Source organism: Apus apus, chromosome 6 (genome assembly GCF_020740795.1).
Source record: "Apus apus isolate bApuApu2 chromosome 6, bApuApu2.pri.cur, whole genome shotgun sequence".
Lineage (NCBI taxonomy): Eukaryota > Metazoa > Chordata > Aves > Apodiformes > Apodidae > Apus > Apus apus.
The window spans coordinates 17,464,924-17,481,583 of NC_067287.1; the positions used below are offsets into that span (position 1 = coordinate 17,464,924).

The following is a 16,660-nucleotide window of genomic DNA, read 5'->3' on the forward strand; positions in this document are numbered from 1 at the left end:
TGAGAATGTCACACTGATACCCTGGAATACAGGTTGAAATGTCATTAATCTGTAATTTTCCCAGAATGAAACAGTTGAAATGCCAACAGATACATTCTACAGAGCATCAAGGTTGTATCTGCACTGCAAGAGCAAACACAGAGCTGCCCTGGGAAGCAGCAGCTTCCATGTGTAAGGTCAAATGTGTAAGGACAAATTATAGAATATCTCAGGTTGGAAGGGATCATTGAGTTCAACTAGGTCAGGACAGATGAATTTAATCCACATCTTCACTTTACAGGAAAAAAAAAAAAAAAGACTGCCATTTGTTCTCAAAAGAGCTGATTTACAATACTAAGATAATACTGTTGGGGTAGACCTAATCTAGAGAGTATTTGGAATTTTATACAGTTTGACAGCAGAAAAAGTGTACCTAATAATGTGCAAAACACTTTCTCTCCTCCTGTTATTTACATCACCACGCAGCTTCTGTCATCTCCACAAGACTACTAAACCTTAAAACAGTTATCTGGGTATGTTTTGGGAGATCATAAGCAGCTAGTCATTTCCTTCCCCTTAGAACACGTTGAATTTCCAAACTGACTTCCAAATGGCAACCACAACTAGGACTCCCCATCCACCTTTATCCTGCCTTGCACAAAAGACACCGTAAAAACAGATGTTAAGGTTTTATACAAGGTCTTGGCATGGAAAATTATTAAACAGTTAACAATTCAGGAAGTCAGGAGAGGACAAACTTTTTAACTCCTCCCTCTGTCTCTCTGGCAAACAGCAGTTTAATACATAGAGTTCTGTGACTTCCTTCCATACTGAAATCTGTCTCACCATATTTTAATTCATGTTTATTACAGTTGCTTCAGAAGAGACAAATAATTCTTTTGATATCCAAGATTCTAATTTTTGTTCTGGAATTCAGCAAAAAAGTGAAACTGACAAAACTATCTGCAAACATAACAACTCAGTTCAAACCTTGCCTATCCACTGTAATCGTTTTAAGTGCTTTCAAAGGCAGGGCTTTTTCCTGTGCTTAAAATCCATGAAATCATATAAGCTGCTTTCACCTTAGAAATCTTAGATCTCCTGAAGTTACTTGCACCATTTTATGAGAATGATCAAAAAGAATTACTAAAGTCAGTGGAAAGCTTCCTACTTCAGGGTAGCAAGCTAACATTAAAATACAAACTACTGAAGCACTGAGATTTTTTTGCTTTTTAAATTCTACACAATTTTGGAAAAATGCTTTATTTGAGAGTCTTCATATCTCATGCAGGGTTTCCTCAGTTAACAGAACCTTCAACAGGTCCTGAAAGACACTAAAAGTGCTCAATATTTGCAGATTTTGGACAATGTCAGGGGATTTGTGGGCTACTGTAAGCAAGCACACACAATGAAACTAGAAAACCTTTAGCAATTAACACCAGCCAGTTTCTATCAGCCTCTTCTCATCAAACACCTGAACTTCTCTAGCAGAACATAGTAATACAAAGATGTAGAAGTGTGCTCGGTCAGATGAATGTTCTTATTCCTAAAAAGCACTTACAGCACTAACTCACGAAGCTAATTACAAGATGCAGTATTTCTCATAAAAGAAATAGGAATAATCAACTGCTAGTGTTCATTTCTGCAGAAAAGTGGTGATCAGGAGTCTACATAACTCAAAATCCTCCACTACCACCATCTGAAAGAAATTAACAAAAACTTCCCTGTGCGTGTGGAACTGTTCCTAAATTGCAAGCAAGAAACTTGGCAAAATGATAAGACATCTGTTTTCTCTTGCTCTGCATAAGGTCAGGGAGAACAGATAGGCATTCAGAAACACGTGACTGGGCACTGCTCACAGCATGGAAGATCCTCTGGCTGATAGGGAAGGGATTAAATGCTTGTCTGCCTTCATGTAGGAACTACTTTAAAATTTACAATTGGCCTGTGTCTAACTGAAATATGTCTGTTCTAGCCACAGTTTTAATGCTGTCTGACCACAGCCAGTTAACAAGACAATTCAGTGGAAAAAGTACTTGTTCTCCAGAACTGCATCAACACTATATATGATTAAGAAGCTAAACATTTTAATTAATTTTCATGGGCACATCTGTATTACAAAGAAGAATAAGAACAGTCTGAAAATGGATTTTAACTACAATAAGCATTAGGTTCAAGATGGCAATCACAGTACCACTGCAATCAGTAAGTTCCCTTTTTATTCCCTAGCATTCCTGCTTTGCCTTTCCTAGAAGGGCACCAAGGTGCCCCCTGGGTGTTCTGTGTGTTGCTCAGAGATGCCACCATTTCCAATAGAGAGCTGAATAAGCCCACCACAGTCCATGACAGGGCACTGGATGCTCCTCTGAACAAGCCATAGAACTGCTCAGCAACTAGGTAAAAAGGCAACTTTCTTTACAAGACAGTTGATAAAAGCTGCTGTAGAAATCTGCTTGAGTTAGCTACTCTTTGCCTGTCCTGGTTTGAGCCCAGATGTAGAACAAAAAAAAAAAAGCAATATGCCTACCTTCTCTACTTAGATTAAGTGCACTAGCTACCATGGTAACCTAAACTTATTTTCTTACTTTGCTCTGTAGGAATGAAAACTGATATAATTCTCCAGAAGGCTGCTCCAAAAAGCAATACATTATTAAAAGTCATAAAGGTTAACTGTTTCTCATTTTTGCTAATTCAAAACCACATTCTTCATCAACAACATAATGAAGACTACCTTTAAAACATAATAGCTTAACAACTGTGGAAAAGCCTTAATTTCTGTTATGGAGATGCAGACAAGTGGCTGGGCAGACTTCCCCTCTCCAAAATTCCATACCTGCTGTGCAGCTCACACTTTATACAATGTGACAGTTCATCTTTTCCAAATACTACTGGAAGAAAGACACCTAAATTAAGTTTGAAATATAAAAAAAATGCTCCTGCATTAACTTAATTGGAAGAAAATATTAAGCTACCATCACATGGGGAGTGCTTCACAGTTCTGCCTTTGTAATAATTAGTAAAAAATACAGTGTTTATGAATTAATATCATCTCTAGGTTCTGGAGGATCAACATGAACTCAGACAATGAGCTAATATTTATCGCAAACTAAAAACCACTCCCATGTAATGAGTTTTAGAGAGCTTGGTCTGTTGTTTTGATGGCAAATAGACCACTCCAGAAAACAGATATTATATCTTAGGAATGGTGGAAGAGACAATATGTGGTGGCACAACATAGAATCATAGAATCACTTAGGTTGGAAAAGACCTTCAAAATCATCGAGTCCAACCATTAACCCTCCTCTACCAAGTCCAGCCATATCCCCAAGCACCACATCTAGACGACTTTTAAACACATCCAGAGACGGTGACACAACCACCTCCCTGGACAGCATGTTCCAGTGTCATGACAACCCTTTCAGTGAAAAAGTTCTTCCTAATGTCTAGCCTACACCTCCCCTGGCACAGCTTGTGGCCATTCCCTCTTGTTCTATCACCTGTTATTTGTGAGAAGAGACCAGTGCCTACCTCTTTACAATGTCGTTTCAGGCAGTTGTAGAGGGCAATGAGGTCTCCCCTCAGCCTCCTTTTCTTTAGACTAAATAGCTCCAGTTCCCTCAGCCACTCCTCACAAGACCTGTTCTCAAAGCCCTTCACCGGCTTCGTTGCCCTTCCTGGGACACGCTCCAGCACCTTGATGTCCTTCTTTTATTGAGGTGCCCAAAACTGGACACAGTACTTGAGGTGGGGCCTCACCAATGCTGAGTACAGAGGGACCATCACTTCCCTGATCCTGCTGGTCGCACTATTTCTAATACAGGCCAGGATGCAATTGGCCTTCTTGGCCACCTGGCCACACTGATGGCTCTTATTCAGCCACCTATCAATCAGAATCCCCAGGTTCCTTTCTGCTGGACAGCTCTCCAGCCACTCTTTCCCAGGCCTGTATCACTGCATGAAGTTGTTGTGGCCCAAGTGCAGGACCCAGCACTTGGCCTTGTTGAACATCATACGATTAACCTCAGCCTATTGATCCAGTCTGTCCAAGTCTCTCTGTAGAGCCTCCCTACCCTCAGGCAGATCAACACTGCCTCCCATCGTGAGCTAGGCTATACAAATGTCACTGTCACACCAGGATGGAAGTTGTTCAGAACTTGAACTCTGAGCTGCCACAGCAAGGCTGGTATTCTAACTGGCTTGTGTATCTCTACATTGCTGTCAGTACAACATAGATAACTTCTGGCTGACTTCATCTGGGCCACAAACACAGTAATTCTCCTCCTGGCTTATGTTTGCTAGATAGAAAGATGAGAATAAGTGTGGGTTTTTACCTTTTATATTTACACATTAGTTTACATCCAGAAGGATTAAATTCAACTTTCCACTTAAAAGGGCAAAGCTTTGCCAGTCATCTGAAAGACAGTTACTTCAGTAACTAGTTGAACTTTGTTGAATACCATTTGATGAAAGAGAATTTTGTCTGACACTGACTTAAATGTCTTATGTTAAATTCAAGGTCAAAAAGCTATGAGGATTTAGGTGATCTGTCTCCTACCTCATATCGTTGTATCTTGTATCTCACCATCTCTAAAAACATCCCTCAGCTTTTAAAATCTCCATTATAAATGCCAATACACAGAAGATATTCTATGTGCATCTATGATTCCTATACAAAGTTACTGAACATATGCTCTGAATAGCATGGAAACCTACTGCTACCTCACTGATTTTACCTGTCGTGAGGGAAAGAGAAGAGGGACATTATACAGAAAATTCACTCTAACAGCACCCGTAACAACTTTTCTAACAAAGAAAATAGGCAGAGCTTTTCAATACCACTACTACTAACCTTATCTATGAATACACAGCTCTGCAAAATCAGAGTTTTTGAACTTATTATTAGTTTATTATCAAAGCACTCCCCTAGAAGCAAGGACAATAAACTGATTACGTTAAAGAAAGGTCTTAGGAAAGTGTTCCCAATTCAGATCTCAGAAAGAGCAGAATAACTTGAGCCATGGTCTCAAGTTACTGGGATACTGGGTTCCTTTGCTGAAACTATCTTCATGATGTCTCCCAAGACATGGCCACTTCTCCACAAACAGTGACCCCTTCCCAGAACAGATGTGGCAGGATGTTGCCTGAAGCCACGTCTCAGGCCCCAGGCCCCCCAGTCTGTTCAGCAATAGCAGACGAGACTACATTTTCTGGAATCAGACTAACTTAGATGCAGACCACTCAGTATAGCATGATCTTACCCCATGGAGAATAAAAGCTCACCAAGTAAAATATTTGAAGTTAACTCTACAAAACAAACAACAGAGATTTTAATAGATATCATCTGAACCACTTCTACTAAACTAGGATTTGAAGATGATCTTTCTGACCTGAGTAATTCTTAATTCACAGCTACAAGATACTGCTACAAGGGGTTTATGGCAGCCAGAGCCAAAGCAAGGCTTCAGCAGTAACATTTCTCCTTTCCTTCATCTGCTGCAGGTCAGGGGATACCCCAGCATAATAAGAACACCTTCCCACGGAGCAGTCCAGCCAATAGGTATTGATTTCTCTTCAAAACAGAAAAAGCAGTGGTCAGTGAGAGGAAATCCATTGGCCAGACAGCTGAGAAACAGTCCTCCAGATCTCTCCCTCTGACATTCCAACTAAAGCCTGAACAGTTTCACTGCAAGTCTACCACTTCATGGCTCAGATGGTAACATGAAAAAGGGTAAGATATTACATACACAAACACAAGTAAACTTTTTCATGTCAAGAGTCTGATTTGCTAATCTTGCCAAAACAACTAAAAGTGACTGGCAGTTTCCTGTTTAGAATCTTCAAGAGACAGGATTTTTCAGACAAAAGGAGAGCAGCACAGCCCAGAAATAAAAAAAATCCAATGTCTCAAAATAGACAAAAATCAAAGCACTCAAACTCTGAGTCACTTGTGACTGTTTGTTGTAGTACTGTTTATTGGGTTGGTTTTGGTTTTCTGTGGTTTGGGCTGTTGGGTTTTTTTTCATTTTTATAAGTCAAACACTCTTTCCATGTTAAGAAGCTGAAAAACAAGTTTCACTCTAACGCAAACTTAGTTACATATTTCTGACAGGTCACCAGGCTTGACACACACAGAGTGTCTGAAAAATCAATCAAACCTGTCAGGTATGATGGTGTTCATCTTTTCATTAATGCTAAAAGAAAGAAATATTAGCAATATTGCAACTATTTGCCAGAGGAACAGTCAGAAAAAATATACTATGGGAAAAACTAAGAAATTATTAGATTACTGTAGTGAATTATTAGAGCTTCACCATCTACTCAAGAAGACAATTAAATTAGATGTCAAAACTCATTAGCAAAATTAATTTACATGACTTCACATTCTCTTTTCTCCTCTCCTACCTGGATAGCATATCCATAAGATGGCAGACAGATGCTTTGAAAAATCTGGTCAATATTTTAAAGTGATTACCTAAAACTAAAGATTAATTAAAAAGGTCTTTATTAAGCACACATAAAATGTTATAAAAAGAAAAAAAACACAAAAAACACAAGAACAAGTGTTTTCCAGTGAGCATGTATGTTCGTGTCATGGCTGCAATGAAACATGCATTAAGCATGAAACATATGGTTTCCATTTTGTTGCCCTGGAATCCATCCAAAGACATTTTATGTTGTTAGCTTAACTGTTCTCCTCAGCTGAGAAGCTGCGGAAAACATCTCATCTGAAAAAAATCTGTACCTAATGGATAACTAAAAAAGATTTGTTAGATCTGCAGCAGACTCCTTTATTAAAAAAGCCTCTGAGAGTACTATTTAATTACTGGATTTTTTTTTTTTTTATTAGGACATCATTTTCAAGATTAAAAAAATGCTTTAAGATGTACACAAATTCTTTGAACCGATTATGTTGGTAATATTTCTTTATTTAATAAATTTGTAGTGATGTTTATGGCACTCTATTGGTACCAGGACACCTGACCTAACAAGAATGCATGACAAAACCCTTACTAAAGTCTCAGTTCCCTGATTTTATAGAAACTTATGCTGAAAGAAGAACACTTTTGGCTAATAACCTGATTCAAAGGCAAAGATCAGTAAAAAAATGAGAGAAAAAGAAGAAAGACCATATTTCTTTCTTTTTAATAATGCTCGCATTTGCACTGATGCAGAACTACATTATCAAAGAGTTGTCTAAGAATTTCAAGACATCTATAATGAATGCTCAGATTTAAATTTTACTTAGGCTAACAGAAAATATACTAGAAAGGCTGAAGCCAAAGTCACAAGGTTACATTTTGCCATGCTGTGCTTAAAAATTCATCCACAAATTGCAAAGCTGCTAACCTCAGTAACAACAAGCAGGCAATATATAAAACCATTGAAATCTTTGTGCTGTCAACTATTTCAGCTATTGACTTGTTCCAGGAATTACAATGTTGTATTTAAACCATTAATCCTGCTGTAGTTCTTACAATTTACTGCTAATCTTTCTTTTAATGAAGCCAAAGGAAAACAAGTATCATAAATAAACCGGTATATCTAACCAGATCCATTTGGAGAATTTACCATACTACAAATGTTTATTTCATTAGATGAGAGGATGTGGGAGACAGCAGAAAGCCCCTATTTTGTCACCTTAATATATCATGTGGCTTGAGGACTGTACTCTTTGTAAAGTGTCTGCAATGTGAAAAGTCATATGGCCAATGCTTTGCTAATGTGTAAGAGTGATCATCTTCAGGACCCATTGTAAGAATTAGCCAGTTATTTTAACTCACCTTTGCCATCTGTGCTTGGACTCCATTGGCCTTTAAAGCAGAAACTGCCTTCTGAGCAGCTGCTGGGCTGTCAAAGTCAACAAAACCGTATCCTGAAATATAAAACATATTTCCTTAATGAGACAGCAGCCAGCTTATAATCAAACAGTTCTTATGCTAGTAGAACAGTTATTTAATACAATTTTCTTGTTGGTGAAGAGGACAAATTTGAACTCTGAAGTTCTTCATGTAGACCCCAAAAAACAATCTACCAAAGTCCTTCAACCTTGAAGTGGTTGGGGACCAACTCTCATGGAACACATCAATTTCCATGCCCATTCATTATCAGGATTTTTCTCCAAATTGGTATCAAGCAGTACAGTGCTTTGCTTTGTGTTATCTGGTACACATCTTCTAAGAGCAAATGTGACATTATCAGTTTATTTCATAGTGATCACTGAGTAAAGTGTAATCTGTTAATTTTTCTAAACTAAATTCTTAGTCCAGTTTGAATAAGTGACCAATAAGCCTGTAAGTTACACATCATTTACTCAAAACCCGGAGAGTAACCTAGTCTAAAAGATGCATTATCTACTGCATCATAACTCAATTTTTGTTGAACTATGTACTTTATTGTATATATAAAAAAATACAGTTAAATTTAATACGTGTGAAAACTCAGCTTCCATGAATTCAAGTGAGGTTTCCCCATTTTTGTTACTGAAACCAGAATGTAAAAAATTATCCTGAAAGCATTTTCTATACTATATCATGCAATCTTCAAATGTTACAGTAAACCTAAAGTTAACTGCAACAATTTTGATATATTTGCAGTATTCTTTTTTTCTTATTCTGCACAACAATATACAGTTAATGCATTCCAGAACATCTGAACAGCAATATTCCTTAGGCTTTACAGACAATGATCTTATAGCCTGGGATTTTTAATGGAACCTGGGAGCTGGATGCTCCAGCATCACAAAAGGGCAGTCAGAGTTTGGAAGCTGCTTCCCCTAGATGTAAAATTGCAAACATCACTCTGCATTTTTCAGCCTCTCTCCTTCCCAGTGAATGGCCTCAAATATTAAAGAAATCCCCCTCCAATGTCTAAGTTGGGTTAAAATAAAACAAACAAAACCCTCAACAATTTAAAAAAGCTCTAGAGGAGTAGAAAATTGAAATATTTCTTCAGAAAGTAGTAGTAATATCTTACAGTATGTCTAGGCTGAGCACAAAAAGGTTGTGTAAAGATATAACTGAACCAGCTTTAAAGTCCTTAACTTGGAAAAAAACAGCTCAAGCAGCCTTGTACATCAGTGTAAGCTTATTTAACTTGCCAAGAAGCCGAAGAAAGCAGCATATTGTTCTGTGTAACGTGTGGTGTTGTGGACTGTTAAATCTTGACATGAAACAGAGTGAATTAGCTCATATCAAGTTTTGTGCTGCCAAGGCAAAACTAGCTTTCCATACCCCAAACTAACTTTTCATACCCAAGGCAGCCCAGGTTACCAACACCACCACACTGCTGGGTGAACATTGGACGAAGTTACATACTAACACCCAGGATGCCATCAAAGCTGGCTTTGCCATCTTCTAGATGATACGTAACTTGATTACTTGTTGCTCCAGTTAGTTTAAATACCATGGTGTGATTTTTTTTGCAAGAGCCAGAGACACAGACATTAGATTGTTAGTTACCCCTTTTCACCAGCAAGATTTAATATCTAAATTAGAAAAGTCAGCTTAGATTTCTTAAAATATTAATGTGAGAATTTCTGTATCATTGACAGAGCTACTGAAGTCTTCAGGAACTGGGGAATGGACAGAATAAATCAAGTTAAGTGCTGTCACAGCTATTAATGAATGAAATTAATTGAAAAGGGCATCTGCTCTTTCCTAGTCAAAATACATGCAGATGACATCTGCATACTAGCTTGGAAAAAAAAATAATCTAGACATTTCTGTATCTGAACTGTCAGCACCCCTTTAATTGCTTAAATGGGGAGCTAAGAAGCCCCTGCACTGCTTCCAAGTTCTGCACAAAAACTGCATCTTGATTAATGATGAACTCTCCCCTCCTGCCTCTGCCTATCAGCTTTACACTCATTCATGAGCTTTATGCTTATTAACATTGCTAAATCAGCTGACTTAATGCTTCACTTTGCTTAGAAATTATCCTCTTAATTGTAAAAAAGAAAGTCTGAAATCTGATATTTCAGTGTCTGCTACCACACCTTCCCCCACCATGCACATTGCTGGAATATGATCTCATTTTAATTGCAATTGCAATGAGTGATGAAAATCAGTGAACTGGTGTATCCAGCTTATCTAAAGGACTTCTAATATTTTTTTCCAGCTGCAATTACTCTGGTGAAAATGAACCCTCTCTTTGCTCCCAATACATTCAGCAGCATATAACAAAACACAATTAGAGGAGTGGAACATGTAATTAAGTGCTGCTTTAAACTACTCTAATCAATGGAGCTGATTTCCACAATATATAATTTTTTCAGTTGCTTAGTACAGTTGAATAATCTTCTGTAAGCCTCCCTAGTTTCTCCAGGCAAAAGGAGGAAAGCTGCTTTTAACTCCCATATTTCTTTTTAAAACAGAGGCAAACTGCCAGCCAGCCCTGTGCATGTCAGCTTCACTCCAGCTTGGCTGCACGACTTCCACAGGCTGTCTGCCAGCTCCACTGGAAACAAATGTATTGACTGCAGTGATTGTGGGCTAGAGTAAGACTAGTTTAGGAATAAGAATGGTAAAAAAAGTTGAAAGCACTTGATGTTCAACATGAGTGTATTTTATAGAATAAATTAGGACTTTCAAGTGAATGTAGCATAAAGGCAAGCATACATACCTTTGCATTTGTTTGTTGTCTTATCCAAAATAGCCTTTGTTGATACGATTTTCCCATACCTAAAATGTATTATAGATATGTAAGGAAAATGAGAAAACACATCCTATTACAACAGATACTCAATCCACATTATTATATATCCTATTCCCCATTAATTTAGATTGTATAATTATACAATGAAAACACTTATGTAGACAGAAGTGACAAAAAAGATCAACAATTTCAAGCATGATCTTATTCTGTTCTCCCCATGTTCTCAGTGGCACAGTAGAATCACAAAAGACGACAGAGGAAAGGTGCTTTATAGAAAACAATACAAGACAGTTAAAATCCCATTACATATAAGAAACCACATTTTAGATATAAGCTTGGATTCTCTTGGAATATACACCAGACAAAGCAGACAAACTTGTCTTGTCAGTGCTAGGCTTGATAACTAACACAGTATGAAGAAAAAAAAAAAAGGTAAAAAATTAGCTCTCTCTTCACACTGAAAAAAGATTAAAAACTCAGTTCTAGAAGGTGACAGGTGCAAGTCATTTATAAAATCTGATCAGTAAAGGTGGCAAAGAATTTACTGTATTTTTAAGGTGGAAAATTTAAATGTAGACAATTTCAACTAAAACCGAAACAGCCCTCAGGAAAGTTGCAAGTTTCTTTTTCTTTTAAAAAAACAAACAAACAAAAAAACCCCAAACCAAACAAAAAATCCACACCCATTGCCTGTTCCTTAGTTTCTCAGTAACCAGGCAGTTGAGGTGCCAATCTGCTGCACAGTCCAAAGGTGAGCACCCAGAGATCTAAGAGCACTTAAGCTCAGGAAACAGGCAGAAAGAAATCCCAGCTATAGGAGCGATTGCTGTTTGCGAAGTGCTTGTCAAAGTTTATCAGTATTAGGTTCTTTGATCAAATGCTGGTGAAAATTTGCAATTTTCCTTGAAAGTCAAATCCCAGCTTCAGTTTTTAGGAAAGCAACACCCCTGGCCTGTAGTTAAGACAGCAAATCATCAGCAGAATGGGAAACGAAGCACAGGTTTCCCTGGTTCCCTACCACAAGCTCCTCTGTTTGCTTATGAAATATACTTGATACAGTTCTGAGAGTACACAAGAAACAATGTAACAAGAGTTTGTTTTTATATGACAAAATAATGTAACTCACTGCATTAACAGGTATGCCTAAGAACTGTGTGCTAAGAGTTATGAGAAATGTTACGAACATAAGAAAGTGGAATTTGGGGAATAATGAAGTTTTCCCAGCCCACCTGTTAAATATAACTTCAACAGACTATCATTTAAAAAAGATATTACTTCAAAAGACAAGTAAATTTCTGCAGTAGCTGGATTAGTGTCATAAGTTCTTTAAAATATATAAGAAGCCAAATAAAATGAAGTTTAGTTAAGAGTACTCAAATAATTGCTCATTTGCGCAGTGATAGTTGTCAAGGATGAAGCCTATTTGCAAAGTACTTTCCCACTAAAAAACATTTAAATCATGTTTCAGTGTAGTCATTACTCTCTGTGACTGCTTTCAAGCACCTTCTGTTTCTTCACTGAGTTATTTTATGGCTTCAAATACTTGTAAGGAGGTAGATCTATGACACTAACCACTAGATACTGGTTTCCTTATAGTATCCAAAATTGTGAGCCTCTACACTGATACAAAATAGAACTATCAATCTTTATCCTAAAAATGTCCAAGCAAGCAATAGAAATTGTGCCTAACAGCTGAAGCAGGTACTTCCTTACCAGTGCTACTGATTTTCCAAATGTGCCATTCTGTTTAGAAAGCTCCATATCCTGCAAGTCAAAATGTCTGAAACTTTCTGAAGAATTTTTCAGAGTGCAGAGAAAATGTATATTTCATAATGAGAGAAACAAACTGCTCAGAGACAGTGTCCTTCTAGATCCACTAAGCTCCTGTGTCCCAAGTCACTTGCACCCAGCATTACATTTGACAGGCAGCATTCTCCATACCAGATCAGCTTTCCTAAGCTTCTTAAAGAGCCACATAACCTTCTGTGGGGAAAATATCCCTGAAGGATGATCTTGTCCCTTCTACTGTTTCAGTTGTTTGAACTGTGAAAAGTAGTGGTGGTGACAAACTACAGCCCTGGGTAACTACGTAAGCAAGATAACTGCAAACCCCAGCCAGTCTGGTCACAGAGGGGCGTCAAGGGGCTGGCTGTAGACTACACAGATGCTGACACACACTAGCCCACTAACAGGTGTCTGTTCTTTACAGCCACTTCATGGACTGTCTTCCAATGTGCAAGACCACTAGTGATTTAATTCACTGTCCTAGATAGCACAGCTCCTGCAAAGAACCAGCTGCCATGGAAGACTGCCAAGAATTTTCACCAGTGTCAGTCTAGCAATGACTCAAAGAACCAGTATAACAATAGCAGCTATCAGGGGGATTTCTCCTGCCATTTCCCCTGTGAATACTCCTCCCAAGCATGAGCTCTCTGCTCACACCATGGGACACAGAAATGCAGCTGAACCCATCCAAGCGTGGGCATATGGATACATCCCCTTCTTGCTCCCACCATGTGGTCTGATATCAGGTGAAATTACTCTTTGCAGTTCCTCCTAAGTGCTTTCTTCAAATGATGACCCTTATGAAAACCTGCTTCCTTCCTCCTGAATTCTGCAGTCCTAATACTGCCGTTAACAGAGGCTCCTGATTTCCACTGCCTATTTTTTGGGTGCAAATGCAATCAAGACCCACCAGAAATCAATAAGCTATAAAACATATCAGTCATTACACTAATACATATTGCCTGCTTACAAAAAGGAATACAGCAAGCAAGAAAAAACTTGGTTTCCAAAGATGTCTATGATGTTAGGTCTTGCCTGAAGATCTTAATTCCTCACAAAGCTCACACCCATCCAGTTGTCTTAGGCACTCTGCTGAGGCTATTTCTCTGCTCCAAAGCCTAACTGCAGAGTGAGACTTGGTATGCTTGGTGAGACTTGCTTGCCAGGGCAGAGTAAGCACATCTCTCATGGTTGGCAGAATCACTTTTAGAATGATTGGCAACTCCTCACTCCTTCTCCTCTGAAGCAATTTTTTTAAATGTTTTCTTTTTAATAAAGTGCTGATCTCGAGAAATAACTGCTAATCTGATCGGTGACAAGTAACTAGATATTCCTCATTAAGTAGGTTTTCTCCTGAAAATAACATCAAATTAATGTTCAGTGGCAATAAAGCTACCTCTGTTTCTGCTTTGTATGTCTTTTCTATACAGCACATCTACCAATGCCAACTAAGATTCTAAGGAAGAGAGGGACATGGTTAGGGGATTAAAAGGGATATGCTCAGTAACAGTACCAGTGTACAAGCTATTGTTATAGTAGTGAACACCAGTACAAATGTATATTTGGATAGGAAATACAGGAAATTAAGAAGAAATGCATTCAAAAGCCAAGTTAGGAAGATAGCAATGCTGCTACTTACTAGGGTAATACTTACCACTGCCCATTAGAATATTTGAGTTGGAAGGGACCTCAGGAGATCAACAAGTCCAACCCTCCTGCCACAGCAGGACCACCTAGGGCAGGTCACACAGAAACAGATCCAGACAGGTATTGAAAGTCTCCAGAGAAGGAGACTCCAGAACCTCTCTGGGCAGCCTGTTCCAATGCTTCATAACCCTTACAGTAAAGAAGTTTTTCCTCATGTTGAGGTGGAACTTCCTGTGTTCCAGTTTGAATCCATTGTCCCTTGACCTATTACAGGGCATGACTTAAAAGAGATTGAAGGGTGGGTGTCAAGAAGGAGGAGCCAGATATTTGTAAACATTAATAAGATCCTCTCTCAGTCTTCTCTTCTCTAAACAGCCTCAGGTCTGCCAGCCTTTCCTAGCAAGACAGGTGTTACAGTCCCTTACTCATCCTCATAGCCCTCTTTGTGCAGAAACGGAAGGGTTACCCCCACCTACTCAGCTGCCCCAAGAAGATCTACTGCCAGACAATGCTAATGTCAAACAGCAGCACTCTACCTTTATCTCAGAAACTTTTGAAGAGGAAAGGTTGAAGTAAAGCATCAACCTACACTTTTTAAAATATCACATTGTTCAGCAACACGGTCAAATAATCACACTGACAGAATTATCACAAATACCTGGGAATACATTCAACATTTAAAACATCTCTGAAGCCTAATTTTGGTGACTTCCATGATGACTGAAGAGAAGAGCCCTCCAAAACTAAGGACACAGATCAAACTGAACCACTGTTTATTCTGCTCCCCTTGTACATCTGCTAGTATAATGAACATAACTGCAAACGTGAGGTTGATAAGATGACATCATGAGCATGACAAAGAATGGAGAATGAAGTAGCTTGAAGTCTCTGCCACAAGTGCTACTTTGAGTGTTGAAAGAACTTATCTGTGTGTGCATTAGGGGAGGTAAAATAAGAACACGCAGTGAGAAGCTCAACAGAGCTTGTCTGGAATGAATTGTTCAAATCTTTGTCCACAACAGCTTAGACTAATACACCTCATGCCACCAAGATCACAGTGCTTCCCCCTTTGCAGTACTTGCAAACTGTCTCCCACCTTGTGCTGTGAAGGGTTTCTCTACCACCCGACTGACTTGGACACCAACATGCCAGAAGGATCTCTGCAACTGTGGAAAGTCCTTGCCTTTTAGGGCTGCTCACGTCCTCCATTCTGAACTGTCCAGAACCTTGTTTTGAAGATGAACAGTGCTCTCTCTTTGTCCAAGTCCAGTCCAGCAGTAAAAAGAGCATTTCTAGAGATCCTGCTGTTATCCCTTGCGTTACTGTAGTGCTGTCAGAATTCTTCTGCTATGCAGAAACAATCCTGCATATCTTCTGTGTTTATTCTAGATTAATTTTTACAACTTTGCATCTTATCACTGCCCTTCATGGAATGCTCTTTATTTCTAAGAGCTGGAATCATGTGGTAAAACCAGGTGTGGATTTCATAACTTATAAGTGGCTCTGAGTACATGAACTCACTATAAGGTTGTGAAATGAAAGAGAACCTGGTTGAACATAAAAATTGTCATTAAGGAGCCAATATTCTCACCATGTGACCCAAAGACAAGAGAGCACAACAAAGAGGCAGATCCAGCAAGGGTCTGTGTGGGAGAGCAGATCAGTTAGTCCTAAAACAGATTTCAGTTGCTGAATCATACCAAAACAAACCCTACATTAGAGTAGGGTAAATAACTAGAACATAATGGGTAAAGCAAATATTTCCAACGCAATTCCTGTATATTAATTACGAAACTAAAAAGAACACGCAGGTGGGGATGTTTAGTCTGTAAATCAGCTTTAAAAAAAAAGACAAAACTAACATTTTTATTCAAGCACTGCCTTGCTCAGTGCACAACAAGGTCAGTGGGTGCCTTGCAGGCACTCTAAATGCAGGGAATTCCTGGATGGAATAATGGGAATAATATTATCCTTCAGTATGACCCTAAATAAATGCATGCAACATGCAATGAACACTGACTTCTGCAAATCAGTGATGTGCAACTTTTAAGACAGCATCCTCACCTCCCCGAACACAGGGTATTCTATTTTGAACACTATGACTCAAAACATTTACTTGACAATCAATAGCCAAGTCTCCATCAAAGTTTAATACACTTCCTGAGTATGTGGAAGCTCAACCCCTTCATCTCAACTGAGACCTGAAGTGGAGAGACCTGAGCAGTTCAAAGGAAGGCCTCTCCTATGCTGCAGTTCTCAGCTTCTGTACACCACCAGTGCAAAAGGAGCAAAGAAAACTCTGTAACGAAGGAAAAAAATCAAGAGAGCTGTCAGCAAGAGCTTGCTTGGTACAGCTGGCTCCCATGCCTCACTGCTCTTCCAAGTGTTCAGGACACTTCTAAGCCAGCAGCACAGCAAAGGAAAGATAATCAGCCCCAGCAATCTTTTATCCTGGATACAAAAAAAATACCTTGGAGCAGCACAAAAGGTTTTATCTGGCTCTCAAACCTCCCTCTCTCTGCTGTGTCTTGGGAAAGTGGTGTACTGAACTTAAGCTCTTGTTCCCTATTAAGCTTAGATAAACAAAGAGAGTTTT

At 38.8% G+C, this 16,660-nt stretch overlaps 1 protein-coding gene across 5 annotated transcripts in view; it reads right to left on the reverse strand.

Moving 5' to 3' along the window:
- Positions 1-16,660, reverse strand: part of RBMS1 (RNA binding motif single stranded interacting protein 1) — a 144,630-nt gene that overhangs the window by 28,389 nt on the left and 99,581 nt on the right. For all 5 annotated transcript variants that reach the window (XM_051623118.1, XM_051623119.1, XM_051623120.1 and 2 more), the window contains exons 3-4: positions 10,600-10,658; positions 7,761-7,852 (exon numbers count right to left, since the gene is read on the reverse strand). In XM_051623118.1, coding sequence (XP_051479078.1) covers positions 7,761-7,852; positions 10,600-10,658 — 151 coding nt within the window. The remainder of the gene's footprint in view (positions 1-7,760; positions 7,853-10,599; positions 10,659-16,660) is intronic.